Source organism: Gobio gobio (genome assembly GCF_949357685.1).
Source record: "Gobio gobio genome assembly, chromosome: 4".
Lineage (NCBI taxonomy): Eukaryota > Metazoa > Chordata > Actinopteri > Cypriniformes > Gobionidae > Gobio > Gobio gobio.
Window position 1 is genome coordinate 6,377,975 of NC_137100.1, and position 26,820 is coordinate 6,404,794.

General features: G+C 37.9%; 2 protein-coding genes across 3 annotated transcripts in view; one reads left to right on the forward strand and one right to left on the reverse strand.

Moving 5' to 3' along the window:
* The window catches only part of ephb4a (eph receptor B4a), a 63,237-nt gene extending 61,119 nt beyond the window's left edge, over window positions 1-2,118 (forward strand). For both annotated transcript variants that reach the window (XM_079815477.1, XM_079815478.1), the window contains exon 17: window positions 943-2,118. In XM_079815477.1, the coding sequence (XP_079671603.1) occupies window positions 943-1,051 (109 nt within the window). In that variant the 3' untranslated portion in view covers window positions 1,052-2,118. The remainder of the gene's footprint in view (window positions 1-942) is intronic.
* Window positions 2,119-20,292: 18,174 nt separating this feature from the next.
* Window positions 20,293-24,054, reverse strand: h1m (linker histone H1M; the record flags this gene model as incomplete). The annotated part of the gene is made up of 5 exons (XM_079814761.1): window positions 20,293-20,565; window positions 20,665-20,711; window positions 23,394-23,511; window positions 23,604-23,884; window positions 23,976-24,054. The coding sequence occupies 5 exons, from the start codon at window positions 24,052-24,054 to the stop codon at window positions 20,293-20,295; spliced, it is 798 nt and encodes a 265-aa protein (XP_079670887.1).
* Between the last annotated feature and the right edge of the window lie 2,766 nt (window positions 24,055-26,820).

The following is a 26,820-nucleotide window of genomic DNA, read 5'->3' on the forward strand; positions in this document are numbered from 1 at the left end:
GTTTTATTGTGTTTTAGCTGTTTATCGTTTTATACTGTTTTTGTTTTTTTTCTGATCATGTGTACAGCACTTTGGTCAGTCGTGTGGCTGTTTTATAAGCGCTTTACAAATAAACGGAACTTGAACTTGATTGGTTTTTAGCAGTGTTTATCACCATAGTAACTTACACCTCACGGCTAACCTGCTCTGTAGCAGGTTTTATTCTGGGTTAGAGATCGCAAACCCAAACTGGACCAATCAGCTGCAAGTAAAGAAGCAATAAAGCCACACCCGCTGTATCTCTCGTTTCAAACGAAACCAGTTTATAGTGAGAAAACTTTAGAGACAAAATTGCTCATCTTTTGGTGCTAATTATTTATTATATGAATTATAATTACTTTTAATTCATATAATATATTCATATAATTATTATATTAATTGACAAGTAGCCACATTTTAATATAAATATAATACGTGCATTCTTTTAAACAACGTGTATTCATTTGAGCTCTTTGTGAACCTATAATTATTGGACATATGATCTTTGATTCACATCATGCGCTGATATAGTCAGACATTCTTTCAGCTTCCTTCTCAAACTTTCGCAGCAGCAGCCGCAGTGTGTATTCCAGCTTTGTAAACGATCTCACAATCTTCAGAAGAGAAGTGACTCAAACGGACACTGTGATTGGCTGTTCGCCGCACGTGACACACTTTCAGGTGCATGCGCTTCCACAAACTCTGGATTAAACCTGAGTTGACCGAGAACGTTTATATCAAGCTTTGAGAGACCGTTGAACTTGATCTAAACCAGGTTGGATTTGTCAACTCTAAACCTACTCTGAAACTCCGAGTTTGTTCAGCTAGCTTCATGCAACAGGCCTCAGGGGATACTCTTTTCTGTGTTAATGCTGTCATTTTATAAACTAAGGTCTAATTCTGTTTTTTATTTCTCTCTCTCAGGGATCTGCTGCGTTTGGGAATAACTCTGGCTGGTCATCAGAAGAAGATTCTGTCCAGCATTGAGGCTCTTGGGATTCAAAACAAAACTCCAGGGAATGTGCTCTACTGAGTGTGCCGTACACACTCACACACACGCAAACGCTTGTCGTGTTTGAACCTTCATGTAACCTACCCACTCACAATCAGGAACCTATTTCGAATTCCTTTTTATCGGGTCACTTAAGGATCAGGATTGTTTACTTGCTTCCAAGAAAGACTACCTAAAGGGGACCCGTCCAGGAACCTGTCGGAACTGTCACTGTAATACCACTAATATTACAAAGCTTCATTTGTGATATCAAACGGGTCTCATACGGGATGTTACCTCACCATTTCGGGGAGCTACATGATGTAATCCAAAAGGAAAGACTTGCTCTGACATCATAATGCAATGAAGTATTTCCATTTTTGCTGAGTATTTTTCTAAAGGAGACTTTCGTACTGAAGAGACTGAAGGAGGATAAGACGAGGCAAATGACATGAACGTGGACACAAGACTTCTTCATCCTTCGTTTTAAGGATGTGTTGTGTGCGAACGGTCACATACACAGATACACACTACGTGGCTAAAGTGCTAAAAAAATGATATTTTTTATTAAATGATGCACTGTGTGTGTGTATGAGAGCAGCAATAAGAAAAATTAGCACAAAAGTCTTAGCACTTTTATCAGAGGAGAAAGACATTGGTGAACAAAATATGCGAAACATACGTTCTTATACAAACACACACATAAGTAGAGATCTGCAACACTTGACTGGCACTAAAAAGAGACCAAATAAAAGACTGTCTGTTGTTTTATGAGTGGCTGAGAGACTCGAAACAACCTTTGAACGTGTGCCATATTGTTTTGTTTATTACGGGAATGTTGTGCTGGTTTGACTCACCAACTTGAAGCTGGTGTTCATCATCAACTAACCACATGATTCAAAACCACCCTTTCGTACCACGCGTGGGTTCATGGGTAGGAGGATTTGGTCTTCACATTGGAGATCCGCAAGAACAAACCAGGGACTTTTATTCTGTTGCCTCTTTTTTTTTGTATAAATATATCTTGATTTATGTAAAAAGATTCACTTTCTTTGTCAGTGTAATCTGTGTTTCCGTTACAATAAAAAGTATACATTTAGTCTAGTTTTAAAAATTATTTCTTGCTTGCTTCTATTAGCCTGGATGCCCACGCACAACATTTGAGGTCGGGAAGTTCGGTCTGGACTTGACCCGTTGTGGAGCAACTATGCTGGAACCAGAGCTGTTCGGACCAATCAAATTGTCAGGGCGGGCTTTATACGATGATGGACAGATGATCAACAGTAATGTAATCATCCACGTCACCAAAGAGCGTTTGGGTTGAATTCGTTCTAATCCTAAACGGAGAACTAGTTATTATATGCATTCACCTTAACTATTTCTCTCAAAAATGATGATCGAATTGGTTAGTACTCCGTGTATCCTTAAATTCTTTTTACAACACAGGCAAAGATCGTTTTCACTCATCTTCTTCTTCTACTTCTTCCAATGTGCGTGCAGTTGAGTTCTGTTGACAACTATGCTCTGATTGGTTGTAGGTCTATCCAATTGAGTGCAGAGGCATTTTCTTTCCTGGTTCGGTTGAAACACGCCCCATAATCACAGCCCAATGAAGCAGCATCAGACTCTGACTAGAATCTGAGTATGACGACGTCAGGCTATGCTTCTATTTTAATAACACAAGGAATTGAATTGCGCCTTATTATAAAGAGTTCATTAAGGCTCTGTTTACACCTGGTATTAAGATGCGTTTTGGTGGATGACGGGTGTAAACGTGGTCTAAAAACGGGGTTTTGAGCTTGTCCACTTTCAAACACTTCCAGAGGTAGTTGAAAACACATTCAACCGGATTGCTTTCGTAGTGTAAACGCTCATGTGGTCAAATGTGTTCGAATAGCCATAAAAGACGCCGCTCTCCGCCTACTGACCTAACATAGACATTATGGGAAGCGCGCTAGCCAGACGGGATTTAAAGGTGTCATGAACTGGCTTTTAAAAAAAATTTTATACTGTTGTCTGAGGTCAACTTATGACGTTTGTGTGGGTTTTACATTCAGAAACATCATAATGAAAAAGTAATAGGCTATTTTCTGCCTTGGTTTTGAGGCTCTCTGAAAAACACTCGGATTTGATGGGCGTGCCGCACTGAACACTTGGAAGTAAACGCCCACGGCTAGGATTGGATAAGATTTGCATATTTAATGAGCTTCAGCTACCGGCAGTCCACATGGGTATCGTCTGGGGAAATGCTCAGAGGACTCGCAAAAGAGTCGGTGGGCGGGGCTACAGAAGCATATTTATCTGTAGAGGCGGCGTCTAGGTCCTGTTACGTAAGAGATCCGCATATTCTGAGAGCTCTCGTTTTCTGGGCCTGGTGTCAATAAAAGCTTTTCTTTGACTAACAAGGACGTTTTCAGCTCTGAAACTTACAGGATATTCTTATATTACCATGACCTTTTATATATCAAAAGCTCAAGGGAAAGTTGATTTCTCAGTTCATCACCCCTTTAAACTTTGTCAGCTGAAGACTCAAGTTTGGTTTGAAGAAGAAAAACGCACCAAGCACAATGTTCTCTCACCATTCCTGATTTCTAACACACACGCACAGCGTTCAGCGTGATCTTGCGTCTGTCAGAGCAGAAACAGAAGTGGGTGAAAGTGGACAAAAGAGACGGATTAAAACATCAGGTGTAAAATGGGAACGTGTCTCCCTCGTCTACTTGTGATCCGATCGCCAAAACGCATCTTAATACCAGGTGTAAACAGGGCATTAGATACTGTAATGTAAAAAAAAAAAAGAATTTGTTGAAACTAAAGTGACATGGTAAATTTCAAAACGGTCCATTGTTCATTATGAATAGTGTAGCGATGTATGAAGCACAGCTCTCACAGAAGTCACTTTCAAACCAATCAGCTTTTGCATTTTTGAGCTTTTTTTTTTTTTTGGTCAATCAACTTGAACCCACTGCAAAATCTGCATGGGGAAATCTTGGTTACACTTTTTTTCGATAGTCCATTTTAAAAATTCTACTAACTATAAGTAACTTTGCAACTACATGTCAAATAACTGTCATTAGAGTATTATATGACTGTGAGTAGACTGGTAGGTTATGCTTAGGTGTTAGGGTTCGGGTTAGTAGAATAAGTTGAAATTGTAGTTGCCAAGTTACTTATAGTCAGTAGAATGTCTGTTGGGGGACCAACAAAATAAAGTTTTAGTAAATATTATTCAGACAGTCTACAAATACTCTAATGACAGTTAGTTGACATGTAGTTGCAAAGTTACTTATAGTTAGTAGAATGACTAAAGTGGACTATCAAAATAAAGTGTTACCGAAATCTTTTGCTCTCTGAAAAATTCCCAATCACGTGATTTCCTTTTGAAATGATTGGATTTCATCAGCAAAAATTCATCTAACAATGGTAAATGTTACTCAACCTTTGAAGTAAGCAGGAAGTATGATTTTTCTATTAGAGTAAAGTGTATTAAAGTCTGTCAGAGCTTGTGATTTTCCTGTGTGCAGTGCCTTGTGCTTTGCAGAACCTTTTGAGGGATATAAAATGTTCGAAATGATCATTTCGGTTTGATCTCAACCACTTAAGAGGACCATTTTGGATTGTTTTGTGAACATTTTCCCTATGTATTGCAGATTTGCAAAGAGGATGTTATTGAAGGATGGGGCTAACATTATTTGTGACTCGGCAGCAAACTCAAATTTGCATACTGTATGTAGTCAAGGCACAGCAGAAATATAATCTTGAATTAGGAAGCCCGTTTAATTCTGAGGTTCAGAGAGAGGGTGGAAAATGGTCATGACGAACTAAATATGTTTTTGGCACATAAATCTCTCACAAACATTACAAGCCGGCCTCGAAGAAAAATCTAAATTAATACAACATTTATACGACCCTTTTAATTCTTGCTCTCTTCCCGTTCTCCCGGGTTCCTCCTTCATCCTTTTATCTGTGACTGACTGTGTTTCTGTCTGCACACACGCACACCTGCTGGATGCATATTTCCATAATTGTTTTGGGGTTATCCGATTTCTTGGACATTCTTGTTTTAAGCATTCCTCCCTGAAGATACAATGACCTTCTCTGCTCGGCTGAGGTACAAGTGAGATTTGGGAATGGGGCTTAGAGTTCCCCTCCCCCATCTGTGTCTCTTCACCAATGGATCTCTTGTCCCCAATCCCTTCAGAAGAAAGAGCCAGTTTCATTCCCAAGACTCCTTGAAGATGTCCTTGACTTAAACCTCCGTTTGACTTCGCCTCCTCTCTCTTTTTTCCACATGTTTCAGTTTCCTTGCGTGTCTGTTTGTAAGTTTATCCATCATATCTTTGCAAACACGTCTGGGACGCAGTGTTATTTGGTACATCTCATTAAAATGTGTCCAGGTACACTTTCAATCCTAGAATCAAAAGATGATCATTTATATTTTGCATAGACACAAAATCATTTAGAACAGTTATAATTGTTGACGTCTTTTAGAGACAATTATAAGCAACTCCCCCAGGAATTCTAACGTAATGCACCTTGATGTTTTACTTTTAAATGTTATTTCATAAGTAATTATCTATGTTCTCAAAGATAATTATCCTCAGACTCTCATTACTGGAATAATGAAAATCATTGTGTCCTGACTAAAGATACAAAGATGACAAAATACTTTTCTAATCAATCAGTTATAACTTTCTTTGAAACTGTGTAAAAGTGTAAACATAGCCCAGAACAAATAATATAGTCATATAAATATAATAACAAATGCAGCAAAAACAATAATCATAACAATTATAGCCGCAAGCAACAATACCGGGGCCAAGCGCAAATAAGATGACAAGACATGCCAACGTGGCTAAGAGTGTCAGACCAACTGCAACAATGAACAATTATACAGTTTAAGATGATTTTAGGCAAAATTGCTGAAATATCATATATAGAGTCACTTATAATATGATGTAATGGTTTATCACTTTTGACCAATAGGTGGCACAGTAAATTGATGTGGTGTGGTCAGAATAAGGGAAGAATGACATGCAAAGTTTGGTGTCAATATGTCAAAGCATTGCAGAGATACAGCCTCAAGAGTCATTTTGGCATCATGCCTCAACTTTGTTGCTGTGGTATACAAACAGTGTGGTAAACAGTTTCATCTATCGACGCAAAATCCATAACTTTTTGTCGGCACGGTCGGAAGGTGATATGATTAGATTTAGGTGAAAATCGGACAAACGGTCTAGGAAGAGTTTGAAAAAGACAATTTTCAAATAAGATGGAGGACAGGAAGTTTGGCCAAATATGGCAAAACTGGTATCTATGTTCCCGGCACGACCCAAGGAATGTATTATGACCCGTTTCATTAAAATAGGCAAATTTAATCAAAAGTTATTAGCATTTTTGTAAATTGTTATAACTTTTGACCACAAGGTGACGCTGCTTCGAAACTTTTTGAGTACCTTCAGGGCATGGTCCCGAAGACACATACCTTGTTTCGTAATGACACACCAAAGCGTTATTAAAACAAAGGCCTAGAATTTTTTTTTTAATCATAATACTATATTGAAGTCAATGGCAATTTCATGTTTTTTTCTCTTATAGCGCCACCAAGAGGCACAATCCCACCATTTTTTTTGGTGTGAGCCCATACATATGTGTGTCGATTTTGGTGAAAATATCTCATTTTGTTTTGGAGTTATAGACATTCACATAAAAAAAAAAGTTACAAATGACTGACACCTGAATTTGATTGGATTTTACTCCCTTACTATCAATATTTTGACATTTAAGTTGAGAAATATAGCTATCGACCTATGTTTACGAACTTCTTTTAGCACATAATTCAAAATAGCAGACAGCCAAAATGGCCGATATGGTAAAATTGGATATCATGAATCTAACAAGACCACATTTATGCAAACCCAACAGAAGTTATAAGCAAAAATAGCTGCGCCGAAACGCAGCATACAACCTCAGGTTATGCTTTTGACAACATGTACCGAATTTGGTCTGAATACGATAAAGCGTTACAGAAATATAGCCTAATGTGTATTTTTGCAACCGCTACGTAAAATTTGTTCGCGTGTTATTCAAAAACAGTTTGAATTTTGGTTGGCATTGTCTGAAGATGATCTGGTTAAATAATTGTGCAAATCGGTTAAACCGTCTAGGAGGAGTTTGAAAAAGTAGGTTTTGCGGAAAATTCAAAATGGCTGGAAAAGGAATCAGAGGAAAAAGGAATTTTGTTTCTAGCCTTTAAGGTTCAAAAGTTATTAGCATAAACATGAGTGGAACTTTGGATAGTTGGTGGCGCTAGAGGGATTGAGTTAGAGACACTAAATTTGCTATGATGACAGTTCAGACTGTCCTCTATCAGTGTGCCAAATTTTACAACTTTCCCCACAAGCGGTTAAATGGGTTGCCATAGACTCCCATGGCGGAATAATAAGAAATCTATTTATTTACAAGTCATTTACCAATATTTTGCTACAAATTGTCTATTAATCTATTAGTCTGCCTTTACATTGCTTTAATGCGTTACTGGTATTTTAACATGTCATCTTCCTGGGAGCCAGAAAAAGTGAATTGTTTTTTATTTATTTTTTATTCCTATGTTATTGGCTACGCTATATCCTCTGCTCTGTAGAGCAAAATTAATGAATAGACAAACAATGGGATTTTTTTTTGTCATTCACCAAACAATTTTTATGCTTCAAGCTTTTTTTTTAATCCAAACTTTGTATAAAGATGATTCTCAATGTTATGAAAGATACAGAATCATTTGATATACCATTTTACTTTATGCAATATGTGTGTAAACATGGCCATAAATGCCATTCCCATTCTATAGGCAATGCATCTATACACTGTATCTAATTTGCATATTAATGTGTTGTAATGTAAAAAGACGTGTAATAATATTTTCATAAGAATGTCTTGTATTTCATAAGAATATCCAGACTTAAAACTGTGTATGTTGTCAGAGAAATTCGTTAAATAATGTCTCTAATCTGGGTCTCAGGAGGATATTTCTGTCTCGTGCAGAGTGGCATTCATAAATAAATATTTATATAGTATAATAATAGTTTATTCAATGAATGACTGTAGCCTCGAAAGTGAGCCAAGATCGCTACGATCACTAAAATGCTGTTTCTTTGTCAGTTCATCGCGATCTCACAAAGTTCCTTTATAAAAATGAAGTCGTCTCATCAACAATACTTACATCGTGTCTTGACTTTGTTTGTTAGAGATTTAACACAGCACTGAATAAAAACTCTGAGCGGTGAGATTCTGATCGAGTTCGAGAGATCAACAACTATATCTGTGATTGGCAACATCACTCACCGCTGCAAAAAGTCGCTGTAAATAGATGCATTTGACGCTCTCCAGAACTCGGACATAAATGTGCCCAATCTGTTTGGCCTATATTATTACAGTATCAACTGAGGGTGCTTTTGCTTGCATTTGAGGGTGCTTAGCACCGGGCCTGTAGATATTCATAATGCATATTGTTTATTAGAATTAAAAAAATTGCATTATGAGAGTTGCATCACAGTAATATGATGGGGGTTGGGGAGTTGTTTTTGATTTTGGAATGAAATATGACTCCTGACAGCCTTTTTGAGGCTTCATTTGAAACCTATGTGGCCCAAGTGGTTCATCTGTTAGAAACTGAATCAAGGAGCCAACATTAGAAGCTATTGTCAAATACGAATAGTTTTAATGCTGTGTCCGTATTATTAGGGCGGGAGAGTGGTTAAGAGATTATGATTGTCCTTATTGTGCTAAGATCCTCTGAATGCTTCAGTAAATTACATGTTGCTGTGCTGAGTTTTTGGGGTCTGTGATTGTCTGTCTGAGTTGCGTGTCTGTTTGCTCCAGGAGCCTTTATCTTTTGAGGAAGAACACAAAGCACATTCCTCAAGTGTCCCACCCCACCCCCTACTCCAATCTTTGTCTCTAAACAATGCCTGCCAGCCTCTCTCCTCTTACCATGCATCCCTTTGCAGGACAAAAGACAGAAGTCAGCACACTCCTCTCTTCCTTCGCATATGGACTTGTCATCTTCCTCGGTCATTACTCAAGCCAAAAAGCTGAACATCCCATCTTTAACAAGCAGTCCAGATTAAGTGTATAAGGTTGCCTTCTCAACTCTCATGCTAAAGCAATAAGCAATTAAGTATGTTTTATGTGCCAAACGACGTTTAAAAAGGGACAGTAATCCATTGACAATTTCAGTTCAGATACTGTGGGCTAGGAAAAAACATGAAGCCAGCATAGCCTTCAAAATTAAAAATGCTTTTGTGGCTTTAGTCATTTATTAGTTATAACTCCGTAGATGTGTTTGATAGTTCGATTATGAAACCGAAGGATATGATTTAAGTTTAAAATGAATGATTAAGTGTTCAAGGTCAATATGTTTGCTGAGATGATGAGAGCAGGGTTCATATAGGTATGCTTTGCAGTCTTCAGCTTTAATCGTATGGGATTCGTTTTACATGGGTAGATGGAGTAATATCATTTTACAACGGGACGTCTGTAATATTAATGGCCAATTCGTACAGGATAAGAAATCTCAGTAAAACTAGCAGAAGTGGGAGGGTAACTCGATTTATGCACTGCCGGAGGTGTCCCTGTCGTCATGTGCTTATTAAGTTGCTTCCTGATATCATGTGCGCAAACATATATAATCTATAACCTATAACAGGTAGGTCCAGTCAAACTATTTATTATTTAGAATAATTCAATTCTGATTGAATTCAATTCTGATTGAATTATGTTGGTAACAGGCACTCACCTAAAGCTAAAAGAAGTTTTGTGCCTCCGACAAGTGCTTTCGACCTTTTAAAAAAAAGATCTTTATGGATCTTTAATTTGCCACTGACTTGTCCCACTGCCTAGAACTCAACTAAATGCTTTTTCAAGCGCCTCCATACCTGAAAAACCGTGGAAAACTCATATTAGCATACATATTTACGGCGGGTCAATTTGTACAGGATTAGTATTACCTGAGGTCATTCAGTCACTTTAGAGGGGTGGAGTTATGAGGTTTACTGATCAGTTTGAGGGTCCAACAAGATTTGGTCACAAGCCCTTTTTAACCTCTTAAGCTCTGGGACCATTTTTGGGATTTCCTGGATTTGGCCAACCCAAATTGACAAGCTTCCCATACCCACATTAAGTGGTCTCTAAATACACAATTTTGGTGTCATTCTAAAGTAAAACCTTTGACGTTTCTGCTAAAAATGATAAACATGTAAGTATATGTTGTCTGAGCTTTAATAACCCACCCAAAAAATAAAAACTTTTGGTTATAAATTCAGTTTTGAAAGTGTGTAACTCAGTGAGCTCTAGCACCCTGCAGACAGTTTGGGCTGTTTCCACTGGAAAATACTGGAAAAAAAAAAAAGAATTTTGGCTGTATCATGTATGCAATATTTATACAAATGGATCTGAAGGGAGGACCCCCCCCACCCCCACCTCAGCCCCCATACCAATATACAGTGGTATAAATGCGTGCTGGGGGTGCTTTACATAAAAAAGGTCATATTCCTCCATTTAGATCCATTTGAATAAATCTTGCATACATGATCCAGACAAATCTTTTTTCCAGTATCTTCTGGAATCTAGTGGAAACAGCCCAAACTGTCTGCAGGGTGCTAGAGCACACAGGGCCTGAGTTACACACTTTCAAAAATTAATTTATAACCAAAAAAATAAAAAAGCGTCTCTTTTTGGGGGGGTTATTACAGCTCAGACAACATATAATCACATGTTTATCACTTTTAGCAGTGGTTTATGAAACTTCAAAGGGTTTCCTGTAAAATGACACCAACATTGTGTATTTAGAGACGACTGTATGTGGGTATGGGAAGCTTTTCAATTTGGGTAGGACAAATCCATGCAGGCGGAAATGGTACCAGAATAATTTAGTGTAAATAAGTTACTTTGTGTAAAAAAAATGCCAAAGTGATGCCAGTCTCCAGAAAGTAGAGACTCTAAGCTTTCAAATGGTACCACATATGAGGTCAGAGGTCCTCCACAGACATTTAAAATTGAAAGTATATACATGATGATGTCATTCCAGACCCTGTTCGTAAAGGATGACCAATAGCACTGATTTATAGAAGAAGAAGACAAAAAAACATCACCACCACCAAAAAAAGGGCACTTCGCAGTGTAAGGGCAAAAAGGGCATGTGCTCTGTACAGGTTGAGCCCTAACTGTACACGTGCCTGCCTGAGGTAATTTTTCCTGACCTTTTTACTGAAGGTAAAAGTCACCATAATCTTTACTGACATTGTCCGTAATGATTACTGAGATGGCACATTCGGACAGGACTAAAATCACTGAGAAGCTCTGGTAATAATTACTTTATCCCATCTCTCCATCCCATCCAAATATGGCTTTACTGGTGGATGGCAGCGGTTTGTTATTCACAAAGTCATTTTATGATCAATGACAATGACATGAAAATATGACAATATTTTGAATAAAAAGCCTTATATCTTTGGAACTCTAGGTGGGGCTGATATTGAACTACTCAGATACCTTCAGGTCATGCTGTGGATGATTCCTACCAAATTTCGTGCCAGTATCTCAAAAGAAATGAATATTTGCATCAGATGTTTGAATGGTGGATGGATTGACTAATTCTGGCAAAATTGGTATCAACAGATTCAGCATGACCCAAGGAATTCATATTTTCTGACAAACATTTTCCATGCTACAAGCAAAAATAGCCATTTTTCAGATTTCATGACCTGTAGGTGGCTCTGGCATCAAATTTGGCATGTACACTCAAGTTATGGTACTAATGAAGCATACAAAATGTTCAATTTGAGGACAAATGGTTGAAGAAGAAAAGTGAATATTTAAACTGATGGTGGTTCTATAGAGTAGGAAAATGAGCCTATTTTCAAAAAAAGTGGAGAGTTCCTTTAAGGTCCCGTTTACATCTGGTATTAAGATGCGTTTTGGTCGATCAGATCACAAGTAGACGATTAATCTGTCTCTTTTGTTCTGTTCTGATTTCTTCAAGGGGAGGGTCTATGAGAGAACATTGTGCTTGGTACGTTTTTATTGTTCAAACCAAACTTGGCTAGTACTCTTACCATAATGTTTCCGCATTAGTAGACGGTCTTTTAGTGGCTGTTTGGACGCATTCGACCACATGAGCGTTTACACTATGAAAGCAGTCCCGGTCGAAATGTGTTTTTTTTTCGATTACCTTTGGAAGTGGCCGAAAGTGGACAAGCTCAAAACTTTTCTCAAAACTTGTATTTAGTGTTGTCCACTTATGATTCGATCGACCAAAACACATCCTAATGCCAGCTGTAAACAGGGCCTCAAGCTAGAAAGCTAATGGAAAGGAAATCATTCTCAAAAATGCCTTGCTCAAACACAAAAATAATGTAGAACACTTTTGTAAATCGAGCAGGATACTTTTTATATAACATCACTAAATTATGGGTATTTTAAAACAAAGTTGTTTCACAAAATTCAACAAACTCCATGCTCTTTACATAATGACAGATATCTCTTGAAGTCTTGCAGTTTTAAGCCTTTTATGTCGTTATTCCAAATATAGTGAAAGGAAAGTAATGACATCGTTTTGTGGCTGAAAAAGCATTCTCGTTGACCAACAAACTGAAGCGCTGTAATTTTGTTTTACTGGTCTGTTTTATAGGAGGTCATTGTCTTGTGCTTTAGCGTGCGTTTAGTGTATACTTCTGTGTGTGACACACTTGTCAGAGGGACGTCTCTGGTGCCTGAGTGTTGACAGAGTGTGTATGTGACCTTTGTGTGAATGGCCATCCATTATAGAATGACGGGGAAGATAAGGACAGAGGTCTGTCCTATTAGAGAGCTGTGTGTGTGTGTGAACACTCGGCTCTTTATGTCTAGTTCATTCTTGTGTGCAGTGAAGCATAGGGTAGACCTGACTGAGAGGGGACGCAGATAAGAGTGATATAAAACCAGACACTCCATGTGTGTGTGTGTGTGTGTGTGTGTGTGTGTGTTTGAATGGTCTGTGCATTATTAACATTCCATGCTTTAGGGGTATTTGCTGGTCATTATAAGGGTTAAAATAATGTTCCGGGTTAAATACAAGTTGAGCTTTGTGGACAGCACCTGTGACACTGCTGATTAACATAGAAACAATTAGGACTTGTGCAAAATGTTGCTATTTAATACAGAGAACAATCCACCATGTTGCTAATGTACAGTCACAAATGAATCTGCCTAGAAAAGAAGTCCTACTTTAGCATACTAGTTGATGAGATCTAGAGGAGGAAGGCAAGTAAAACATATGAAAGCTTGGCCCGAAGCTAACCGTCCTAACTGTCCTAAAAATTGGTTTGTTTTGGCCTCCAAACCTTCAATAGCTCTCATTATTATCTGGTACACATTATTAACGTACAAGCTGCACATTTCAGCTTTTAAACTCTCCTGTGCACTTGCCTGATAAGACATCCATTGAAAGTGCATTATTGTGACATCTTTAGTTCGTTTTCACAGACAGAAAGTCGAGTTGAAATAATTTTCACCGCTATATTAAGTCATTCACAAATCAAAGCCATAAGCACGACCAAAACTAGTTTTTATTTTAAAATATGCACACGTTCACTCTTAAGACCCGTTTAAAACGAGAACAATAACTATAAAGATAACTATATAGTGTCCAACGATGATTCCAACGATGTCGTTATCATTATATTTGTGGTGTGAACTGATATTCTTTAATGATTTTTAGAACTATATGTTTATCGTTATCTTTATAGTTATCATCCTTGGTGTGAACGGGCCTTTACTCGTATGCCTTACATGACGAAAAAGAGGAAAAAATAGCCTGTCAAGAGACTGAGATGACCAATGTAATCAATGACATAGTAGCCTAGTGTTTTAAATGTACATTACTTTTTTTTAAATGAAAATGTAAAGAAACTTTGCTAGATTTACAATATTAATGACTGTGGAAACGTATCATCAGTCTGGGAATTGGGTCCATTAAAAAAGGCGAAATTTGAGAAAAAATATAATAGTTGGAATTTCTGGATATTACTGTCAGCCATTTAACAATTCTTTGATGATTCTGGTGAAGTAAATACTACAGAAAAAAAACAAATGGAATTTCTACATGAAAAAGTTAGTTCAGGCAAGAATTAAGTAGAGTTAAGTAAATTCTATATTCAGTTCAAGCTTGTAGAAATTAATGCATAAATAGCAATGTTATAAAATTAAGTAAAGCTAATAAACATTTCTGATACCGGTGTTCCCATCATGCACTGGGGCTTAAATAATAAAGTTTTTTTGTTGTTGCTGTTTTCCAGCTGTATTCACACAGTTTTATCATTGCTTTTGTTGTTAGGTTTAGAACTTGCCATTTTGTAACATCTGGAGTTAATTTTCTACTCAAAATGGTACATTCATACTGAAAAAACGATCCGTTGAATGTTACCGTCATTGTGTATTGTGTAACAAGTATTAAGATCTCTGTATTCAGTTAATTATATTATGTTGATATGATGTCTACAATACCTATTGTATTATTTACTTAGATGTTTCTATGTAAAGCGTACACTTTAAAAGTGTGGTTTAATTCAGGGTTATATTGTTTGAGTAAAACGTATTGCAAAGGAAACTTCAACTAAGTAGAAATTAGACTACTCAACCTCTTACTGTTTCAGTTAAAATGACTTATTTTCTTTGCTAATTTTGCTTAACTTAGTTAAGTACATTTTACTTAATTCCATAAGTGAAATGTACTTAAAAAAATCTGTGTGCAAAAGAAAGTACATTTTACTTATTGTTTTTTTTTTGTGTGTGTGTAATACTAAATGTTTAGCTATTTACATTTTACCTTGCACTCTTTCACCATTAAAACTGAAGTGTCATGCTGGCATTCAACGTTAGCTTCTGTGAACAGTAGGCCCCGCCCTCTTTGATTTGATTGGCCATCTCAGTCAGTTTGACATTGACAAGTGCTGTTAGACCACACTGAGTCCATTCTAAAACGTTATTTTGTCATCCTAACAACAAGTAGAGTTTTGCATAATTTCATGCAGCAAAGCACAATCAAGAACATCATATATTGGGGGGGACAATTTGTCCCCATCTGACTAATGTTGGGATCTTGTCCCCCTCAGTGTCTATGGTGGTTAAGGCCCTGCCAAATCTCACAGTAGCCCATCATACACACAGGAAGAGTCAAAACCCCTTCAACATCGCTTGCATTTCAAGAACAGCAGACTCGCTTCACTCTCAGCCTGAGGTTATCTTTCCTTCTCTCCATCAATCTGTCCATGCCTCCCTCAGTCTGTGTACGGTTTAGTGTTTGCCCACCTCTATCATTCTTTCAATCAGTCTGTCTTAACTTTAAAGCCCAGTCTATTTGTCCTCTTTCATATCACTCCATTTGTTTTCACTTCCTCAATCCGTCTTCCTTGTCCACACATCCACCTCATCAATCTGTTTTCCTGTCCTCCCTCTGTCCACCTGTGGTCATTTAGTCTGTTTTCCCTCTACTTCCACACCTTCCCACTCTTTCACCTGAGTGGGAGCCGTACACTAATGAGAGGGTAATCAGATTTCGGGGATTTCGGGTGCCCTGCTGCCTGAATTGGCCCCAGGCTTTTGCAGGCCCTCGGGGACCCGAGTGTGGTGGAAACTGCAGAGTCTTATTCAGAGTCTTATTAAACTTCCCTCAAGGGGCCAAACGTTCACAAACAGTCTCAGTCCCAGAGTGAAGAATTCCATTGTCAGCCGACCTCTGATCCGGGGCGTCTTTCCTGTGGATCAGCAAGTCTTAATGTGATTGTCTTGACTGCTCAGGCTCGGCCCAGAGGCCTGCCCTCCCTTAACCTGGGTGGGGGGGTTGGCTTTAAACTCTGATACGGGATCAGCTTTAGCTAGCCTAAATACTTTTTATCCTTGTAAAGATAGCATAGAGATATCAACATACATCCCTGTTGAGTGAAAACCCACACTAGTCATGCAGAAGCCTGTTTTATGAAGGAGCTATTGAGTTGATAAAACCAAATGAATCAAATCCGGTTTAGATCGGGTTCAGTACCTCACAACGCTTGCTCTAAACTACCTCAGGATTTAATTTGTAAGTAAAGTGCAACATGTGCACCGGAAAGTGCAACCTGAATGGCGAACTGCCAATTGACCTTGATCGGTAAGCCCCTCCCCTTGGACGCAGATGAGCCAATGGCAGTTGAGTATCAGTTGCATGGGGACTGGAACTCGGACATCTTTAGGTTTCAGCGCTATTGAGAAACATTGGAAGATCCGAAGCTCATTTTGATGGTGTTTATGCTACAAAAATGGTAAAAGGGGGTACTGCAATACTGATTGTATGGTTGTCATTCTCTCATTAAAGGACAACTCCGGTGAAAAATGAACCTAGGGGTAATTAACACATGGTTACCGAGTAGATCGTTCTCTGGGATGCGTTTTCATGAAAATCGAATGTAAAGAGCTTTATCTCTAAAAACAGATTAGCTTATAACGCTAGTATATGGGGCACAGAATAAGTCAAATTAAATCGCTAGTTAATACCACTAACAAGGCTCAAAATAGCCTCACACTAACACGGTAGCATAATGAGGGCCCCTACATGCAAACCGAAGCATTGAGAACTTTGTAAGTGTACAAACAGTTTGATAAGAAGATACTTTATAAAGACAGTACATTACGCGTATACAGACAGGAGCCATCTTGGAAAACAAGACAAGTCGAGCCACGAACGCTGTGCTAAGTGATGAACTGTGACTTGGAATCTCATATGGTCCGTTGTTTCCGGAGGAAAGCACTGAACGCAACAGAGAAAATAAATAAATAAAAATACAAAAAAAAAGAACTGAACACAACAGAGACTAGTGCTTCCAAAGGATACACACTAAAGAGATGGCGGATTATTCAACCGTGGCTCGACTTGTCGAGACTGTTTTCCAAGATGGCTCCTGTCTGTATACGCGTAATGTACTGTCTTTATAAAGTATCTTCTTATTAAACTGTTTGTACACTTACAAAGTTCTCAATGCTTCGGTTTGCATGTAGGGTCCCTTATTAGGCTACCGTGTTAGTGTGAGGCTATTTTGAGCCTTGTTAGTGGTATTAACTAGCGACTTATTCTATGCCCCATATACTAGCGTTATAAGCTAATCTGTGTTTAGAGATAAAACTCTTTAGATTCGATTTTCATGAAAACGCATCGCAGAGAACGATCTACTCGGTAACCATGTGTTAATTACCCCTAGGTTCATTTTTCACCGGAGTTGTCCTTTAAGTACATTTCAATTTAGTGAGTCCATGCTACAAACCGAAATAACGAACTGTTCTCACGTCATGTACAGTGCAGGTCAAAAACACATAAACGAAGGTCTACATTTCAGTGCCTCTCCATATTAAACTGGTTAAATGTACATGAATTTAATCTCACCCTACGGTACATGAACAGTGTTGATCCTGGATGTTGTGCGATCGGGACGAGCGTAACCTGAGGCTTCTCCCGCTTGCATTGTGATCTGTAAACCCTAGCTTTCAAATTAATCTTGTTACCCACCATATTTATTTTAAAATCTTTGATATGTCCCTCCACATCGTATTCAAGTCCCACTTGAATGTTCCTCGACGGGAGGTGGTCCTTTTGTGTCCAAAAACATGTTGGGACAAGGTTTTCACACTGACAGCTGTCATTGTAAGACAGTTAGCAACTCTGTTTGTTTGTCCGAGTTAGCAACAGTAACTAAGGGCCGGGGGGCAGGGCTTACTGATATAGGTCAACTGCGTCAAACATGAAGGGAATCAGTGTGTTTCACTAAGCGCCCTCAAATGAACTCAATTAAAACTATAGATGCAATGGTGACGTATTTTGTTGGCAACAACAGAAGTTAGCATCACCCTGGTTTTCTCAACAAAAAACCAATAGGATTTTTCCATTGACTTCTGGATTATTGCAGACTAACACACGGCAGAAGTAACAAAGAGCACCACGGTCACATGAAAACATCACCACCATTACGCTTCAGTCAACAATTTCAGTATTAAAAAAAAATGATTATAGCCTAAACAATGAGGCTGTGAAAGCGACTAGCGAGTAGATGAGTTTACCTGTTAGGTGCGACAACCTCTGGGGTCCCATTTAGCCACTTGTTAGAAACTGCCTTTTTCAAGACACAGCACAATGGAGTATTACTGATGTATTTTATGTTGTAGAAAAAAACGTAAATATATACATAGAGACCTTAATTCAGGCATTTAACCAAAAACCCATTTAAAAAGCCAACTGACTTCAGGACGATTGAAACCAGAAGTGCTAAAATGTGAACTCTGTGATTATAAAGAGTGTTTGTTGCTTGCTTTCTATTTAAACAGAGGTTGTTTTTCCATGGCAGATCCAATGCAAAGCGTCAGGGACCAGTTGTTCAAAAGTAATCTAATCGGATTTTGCCGGATCAGATTGGATCAAATGGGTTGTTCAAAAGAAAAAAAAAAGGATTCTGAATTCGAATTGGAGCACAAAATCCAACCTTGCTTTTGATCTGGATCAACTAGTCAGTCTGTGCTGTTACATTTTTTTTAGTATGATCGGGATACCTTTGATCAAAAAAAAAATTGGATTATGTGTGGATTTCAGGGGCCAGTTGTTCAAAAAGTTGAATCTGGATCGGAATGATCTGGATTTGGAAATCCCATGTTTTGCTATCCAGGATCAGGTAATCCATCTTTTGTACCTGTTTTTCCGAAGAAAAGCCTAATCCCTACAGAGTACCTAAAGGGACATGGTGATGGAAAAAATATGAGATGGGGAAAAAAGTTTTGCGTAGCGTTCACCAGAGATACCTTGTGTTCGCTCACAAATAACTTTTGTCTGGTTCATCTCGTATTAACAGTGATAATAAAACACACTTTAAATTAAATGTAACATTTTTGTTTGATATTTACAGCTGTTAGGGATTATTTTATATCACTAAAAAAAACAACTGACCTGGTTGCCTTAAAATTTTGAGTTCATTGAAATTAAAAAATTTAGTTAATACAAAGAACATTTGAGAATCAACATCACCCTTTATTCAAAGATAAAATTTTGAAAGCATATTGCGTAATTGTGTTTTATTTGTAATAATGCAGTGAAACTGCAAAATTGTGCTATTTTCATGATTTATCAAATTGTTTTTGTTTATGTGGTTCAGATACAATAATATTTTAAGTTTCTATTTATTAAACCAATTTCCTTCATTGAATTAACTTAAATTTTGAATTTCAATGAACTAAATTTTAAGGATATCAGGTTACTTACAAGTTAAACCAACAATATTTTTTACAGTGTGTAGACTACAGAATGGCTTAATAAGTAGCTTAATGTTTACTTCTAATCTAGTACTTTAACAGTTAAACTAACCAAGAGCAAAATAAAAAAAAATGTGTATACTGTATATTACATGATACACATGTATTTTTTGAACAGTTTTAAAGTTTACACGTTCCTGAAATCCACCGTTCTGCTGGGGTCCTGATATTTTTGGATCAAAGGTATCCCAATCTTACTAAAAAAATTTGGACAACACAAACTGATGATTTGATCCAGATCACAACCAAGATAGGATTGTGATCTAATCTGATTTCAGAATCATTTTTTTGAACAACCAATTTTCAAAATTTGATCCAATCCGATCCAGATGATATATCCTGCCCCCCGAGATATACCCACACATTTTTTACTTTGCTCTTGATTAGTTTAACTGTTCAAGTAATAATTTAGTAGTCATTAGGCTTCATATTAAGCCTTTCAGTGCCATAAGAGATTTCAATGCCATGATTCAATGATGAACCAGTCAAAAGTAGTTTCTATAACAACTGCATGCCTTATTGCATGTATATTTGTTTTTATTTGTTGTGGGTCAGATGAAAGGCATGATGGGAACGCCAGTATCAAAGTTGAGTAGGTTTTAAATTATTGTATAAGAGATTTACACCATTTTGAGAAGCTTAGAGTATTAATTTACTTGCCTGAACTAACAGGCAGAAAGAAATTACATTTGTCCTGTAATCAGGGTACCTACTCCGAGCAGGTGATTTTGGACACAGCCAGTGTAACACTGAGGAACTGGTTAACCATCAGCCATTACCTGAGCCCTAACCACTCAGTCACCAAACTGCTCAATGAGAGCCAAGGGCACACATTTCTTGAACATACGTAAAATGCTTTATTTGGTATACAAGTGCTTGAATAAAAGTCACTACACAAGAGTAAAAACAGTAAAAAGGTCCTGCAATCACTTCTTTCCTCGTTTCCCCGGGGCTTTTGCAGCGGCTACAGCACCTTTCTCTCCCGATTCACCCTCTTCTGCCTTTGCTGCAGTTCTCTTTCCTCCCTTCTTAACTGCTGGCTCCTCAACTCCCTCTTTTGATGCTTTAGAGGCTTTTTTAGCTTTGCTCGGTTTGGGCTCTGTTCCACCCTCCCCTGCAGCATTCTTCACCTTTGGCTTCTTAGCAGGGGCCACCTTTGAGGCGGTGGCATCGCTCTCAGGAGTCTTAGGCTTAGCATCCTAAGAGAAAGGGAGGAAAGATGGAAAGGGGGTGGATGTGCATTCAGACTTCACAGCTTTGAGTGTCTGCATGCAGGAAGTGAAAATGAGACAACTCACATCTGCAGCCTCCTTTTTCTTTGTGGTCTTCTTTTCTTTGCTCGTCCCTTGAATGGAAAGGGGGGGGGGGGTCCATTAAAATCAAGGACTGAAGCAGTCTTGACATTAAAAATAGTTATTCTATAGAAACAAGGGCAGAATTTTTTTTTTTTTATTAAATAGAAAGCCCTCTATACCCTCAAATAGGGCACTATTTGTATAAAATAGGGCACTATTTGAGGGGACAGCCATTTGTAATAGTGTCCGAAACCATAGTGGACGTTATTGAGTGCCACATTCGATCCCACAATGCACCGCAATAACGGGTGCAACCGATGTACACGCAATGGCTGTCCAAATTCACTCACTCGTTTTATTTCACTCCTTCAAGTGAACTGTATTAGTGCACTAACATAGGGAATAGTGAATGAGGGTTTAGGGAGCGATTTCGGATTCAGCCATGGCTACACAAATGGCTTTGAGTTCCAAGACCTGTTCACCAAGAACAAACTAAATATCATAACCAGCTACACCAATGATTGGTTTATTCAAAGCACAACCAGCAGTGATGTCAACATAACCGCAGCACTGTGGTTACTTTACCCCCCAATCAGCTTGAAGAAAAGAGGAGTGTCTATTTACACAAAGTGCAATAAGTCTGCATGTTGGCAGAGGCTAGTCACACCAACTCCACCCACTGAGGTCTGATTGGGCCAGAAATTAGAGTTAACAGTAGCGATAGTTTAGGAGAAGAGGCATGTGGCAGAAAGTTTAATAAAAATAAAAAGGAATTTGCCTTTTGCCGAACTCTCTACTCCCTTATACCAGCACATAAGAGCGGAAAGGCGTTTATTGTCAAAACTATTCTCTTAACTAGAACAATTCTTAAAGGAACACTCCACTTTTTTGGGACTTTAGCTTATTCACTGTATTCCCCAGAGTTAGACAAGTCCATACATACCAGTCTCATCTCCGTACATCCCATAACTCTGTCTGACGCACACACCGTTAGCCTAGCTTGGCACAAAGACTGGAGGTAAATGGCTCCAGCTAGCCTACTGCTCAATAAGTGACAAAATAACACCAACATTTTCCTGTTTACGTGTTGTGATGTGTATAGTCACAGTGTGTACAAATAACAAGGTTACATGAGACACAGCCATATTATAAACGTATACACACTGGGGACTATATTCTCAGAAGGCGCAGCACTGCTCTACTTCTGCGGAGTGCGGAGTGCTTTGCCTTGCAGGACCGGAGAAGCCCTGCGGTTACGTCTGTCAACAAAACCAACGTGACTAGGAAGATAGTAGCGAACAGGGGCAGTTCTAGACCCTTTTTAGGGGGGCTTAGCCTTTAAACCTTTAAAGCATATAAAACTGGCGGGAGGCTTCGGCTTCGTCCCGTCTTTTAGTCTGCGTGTTCTTCAATCCGCTGTGACGGCGAATATAGCGCACGTCAGAAGCAGAAGTGTGTGCGTTGATCTGAGCCTCATTGGTCTGTCGTCACTGGTCAATGTCAAAATATTCAAGAAAACCAATCAAATCAGAGTAGGCGGGCCTTATGCCCTCACAGAACCTGCTGAGGCTAGATGCGAATTTTAGCAGCACGACTCGACGTCAAGTGAGAAATGCAAGCTAAGACTCGGCTTCTTTAAGTCAGAAATGTTAAAGACAAAAATATTCAGGCAAATAAATAGCTGACGCTTGTCTAATTTCGCCAATTTGAATTGAAAGTAGGCCAATGTGATTCATAATGTAATTAACAAACAAGACATATTAAAAAACCGCTCTCTTCAGATTAGGCATAAGATTAATAATGAATGTACATATTGTAAATTAATTTTATTCCATTTGTAGCCTTCAGTAAATAAATAAAAAGCCTCAGCTCTTTCAGCCTGTATTGGGCATAAGATTAGTAATGATTGTGTTTATTTTGTGAATTAAATTTAATAAACATGTCTAAGAAAAGTATTCATAAAACATAAATGTCAGTATGTTAATATGTAAACCATATTTACTTTCCTCTGACGAAAATGGAAAAACTATATCAGTTAAAAGCTCAGCGTTAGGAGGGGAAGAGACTGGGCAAGAAAAACAGAAAAAAAAAAAATTTGTGGAGATAAGACAAATAATCTACTGCCCAGTGACATGGTTTAAAAGCTACTGTTATTTAATTTTTTGGCCTTCAGAACATCTTAAAATGCACATATGTAGATCAGAAAAAAAAAAAACATTTTCTCGGGGGAGCTTTATAAGTATTAATAAACAGCCATCCTATGGATATGCATGTTAGTAAGCTACTAGTTAGTGCAATTTGGACCCTAAAATACCCTCACTGGGGGCTAAGCCCCCCTAAAAAAAAAAAAAAAAAAAAATTCCTAGAACCGCCCCTGGTAGCGAACGTGACTGTTGATCATGGGGAACTTTGAGGAATGGTCAGAGGATTTTTTTACTTTGTATCAAACCAAAATTCAGAACCATATCGTTGAGCCAGAATACACAGACAAGGGGTTACAAACTTTGGAAGCTGAGACAAGACGCCGAATTACCTCTAGCACTGCTCATTTATTACGGTGACAGTCAGAGCGCGTTCATGACAACACAATACTAACATCACAGGGGGATACATGGAGCACGGGAACAACTGCAATACAGTAGTGACCACCCTATTCATGTAATAGTGTCACTTTAGTCTAAACATGCCTTGAAAGACAAGTTTAAAACTTGAATAGCCTACTTAAACTTTACCTTCTCCCTTAGCTTTAGTTGCCTTGGCCTTCTTAGGTTTGGATGCTTTTTGTACATTGGGATCAGCATTTTCCTTTGACTGCGCCTTGGGCTCCTTTGCTTTGGTCTTGGTAGCAATCTGAAAGAGGAAATGGTGACCATTCAGGCGTTTTGTTATATTGAAATTCCTAACAATGATTCATAGAATGGTGCAAGAAACATGGAAGTTACCCGAAAGCGCCCTTGAGCACCGGTTGTCGTTGTCCCAGAATTTGCAGGTCTCACAAACACACTCGTCTCGATGCCTTTGTTCAGAGCTCGCCGCACCATGAACTTCAGCCGGGTCTCATCGACAGTCTTGTACTTCTCCTTGATGTAGCCACGGATTGCTTGAGCTGAAACACCCTTTCTGGAGTCCAGCTCTTTCAGAGCTTCCTTCACCATCTCCATGGCGGATGGGTGTGGAGAAACCTTCCGTACAGTCGTCTTACTGCTAGAGCTTTCAGATGCATCTTAAAACAACATTTAAACAAGTCATATTCAAACAAATCCTGATAGGCTCATTCTAGAATTTGACACACGTCACAAAACTTGCTTACAAACCTGGTTTTGTGTCAGTTTCATTCGCAGAATCCTTTGGGATTGTGGCAGTTGGCTCTGCAGAAGCTTTTTTGGGAGGCATTTCAAAATCAAATGAAAAGACAATAAAGATAAAACCCACTGAGATCACAGTAACATGAGTCCAAGCAGCGTGTGTCTCTGTTTTATCCACAGAAAGCATGCTTTGCTGTCAGCTGTCACCTGTTCATCATCAAGTCGTTTGTCCCCGATTAATTAGCCAGGTTAACGTGATTGGCCAAGTTGCCAGATAAATAATTAGCTCAAAATGAATGTAAATATGTCTATCTTTCTTTTCGAAGTGTTTTGTTTGTATACCTGGGACTATTTGAAACTTATTCAGTATTCTAATGAGACTGTTTTCCTCTGGAATGTGAATATTAGTTTAGATTAACATGAATTAATGAACAATGCTCCTACAGCATTTATTGGTTTTTAGTTAATGTTAATTTTACCATTTACTCATTTAAAAAAGAAAAACATGTTAACATTAGTTAATTCACTGTGAACTATACAGGCAAGTGTTTGTCTTGCAATTAACAAAGATGAATAAATGCTGTAAAACATAATTATTTCTTATTGTCATGATAGCTAATGCATAAATGTTAACAAATGAAACCTTATTCTGTTACCTCGGGAATTCTTACATACACAGAAATTAAACATTTGATAATAAATAGCAGTACAATCTTCTTGCATCCTCATTTAATCCCATTATGACCGTTTTAGGTTAATTAAAAAAATTATGATTAATAGACAAACAACACAATTCCTTTATGAATGCGTGCAGTTTGTAGGATTTCATAAAGCATACACGCTGCTCTATATGTAACTTTTGGCCCTTTTCTAGCTTTTAAAAAATAAAACTGAATTTGTCTCGCGGAAGAACATTGTTTTGGTTATGTTCGGCTCTGCTCCTCTGCGCGGATGAATGAGGTTCGAGGCAACGATGGAAACAGGATCTTATCAGAGCGGGTGGACACATAAATAACTGTTTCAGTGTTTTTACAACTGGTAAGTTTTGCCGTTTTAAATGATCCATGGTCCATTTTTCTTGTTCGTTGTGACAACAAACTTTTCACTTCAAAATATCCACAGCCAGAGCTACTTCTCTGTCTACAGATATGACGTGACACGCACGTGTGAATGACGTATGTATGCAATTTCCCGTCCTCGACAGCTCTAAAACATTATATTAAATCCATATCTACCTCTTGTAACAAAAAGGCTACTAAAACTCTGAATGTATGCTCAAATTTTGGCGTTTTTGTTTAATTAATGTATTGGTAATTAATATAATGTTGTTGTTTCTTTCTGTTTTTTTTTTGTTTTTTTTTTCTTATTTCATTATTATTATTTTTTGTGGGAAGACTTGTGTTTAATTGATGCTTCCTCATCTGTTTATTTATTTTCATTTTTATTTATTTATTTTTCTCCGAACTCAAATTATGTTATGTTTCTCCGTCCCTGAACCTCTGCCTATGTTTTCTGGTTTATGGCTTCACCTTTGCATATTGTAAGTGAATTTTTAATAATAATTTTAAAAAAAAATTAAAAAAAAAAGCTCTAAAACATAAATCGCTATTCAATTTTTATCAAATTTTATTTCGGTAAAGCCGTAGGTTTGAATGAAACGTGTATTTTTGCACTCTCTCATTCATAATATTATTTTTTATATAACCTATAAAAAGTTACATGTAGATTTTCACTTAGTTTTTTTTTTTTCATTTTCAAAAATGCACTTCCTGTAAAGTTTGTAATGTTATGATTCACACTGGAGCGGCTGATTTATTTCAAGGCTCTTTTGTTGAAGAATTGTTAGAAATCCCTTTGGAGAAAATGGAAAAAGACAATATTTCTGGAACCAAGTCTGCTGAAAAAAAAAAGCCACTGCTACCTTCTGATCTCTCTTTTTTCTGTAACACCTCATCTTTTCAGTTCTTCGTTTACCATTATTCTTGTCAGAAAGTAGTTTACCATAAATTCTTAAACCTCCTCAACACTGACCGCAAGTTGACCAAACGCCTAAACTTCTCTTTGAAAACCCAACCCTTGTGCAAATAACTGCCATACACCCAGAACGTCTTATTAAAGTTGATTTACTACCTTGTTTTGGTCCTTTAAATTGACTTCAGCAAAGACAAATTGACAAAATCCCATGTGAAGAAAGAAAGAAAGAAAGAAAGAAAGAAAGAGAAAATGTTGTTTCATTTGGAATTAAGCTAGGAAATTAACCATAACTTAATATACATAGCCACTCTGATGCAATTACAAACAGCGGATTGGGTTTAGTGATAAGATGAGTAATCAGAGAAACCCTGATTAATATTATAATGAGCTGAAATGTACTGGCCTTAGTCTCATGAGTTAAATTGATCTGTCTGTCTGTTTATTATTCCATTTCTGTTCAGTGGCAACACATGCTAACTCATAACTGAGGACATGTAGAGCTTGTGTATGTGTGAGTTTCCATAAGTTTGTGCACACACACGTTCAAGGACGGATCATTTGGTTTAGATTTTTCCCAACATCTGGATACAATATGACTGTTTGTCCTTCAGTGAGTGCCGTTTGTGTGTGTGTTTGTGCAGAGAGCGAGTTCAGTGCTTGAGTGTGTGCATACACATGTTGGGCAGATCACAGGGATTGCGAGCTTACGTGTGTTTATGTTGCTGGTTTTTTTAACCCATTTATACGAGAGCCATGTCACACTCCCAATGAGATGCGATTACTGATTACTGTTTACTGTTGCTCTACGATATTTTGTGGTAGTCATTCCAGTAAGAGTCTGTGTGACTCACTCATAAATACTTCACTTGTTTCATTACTG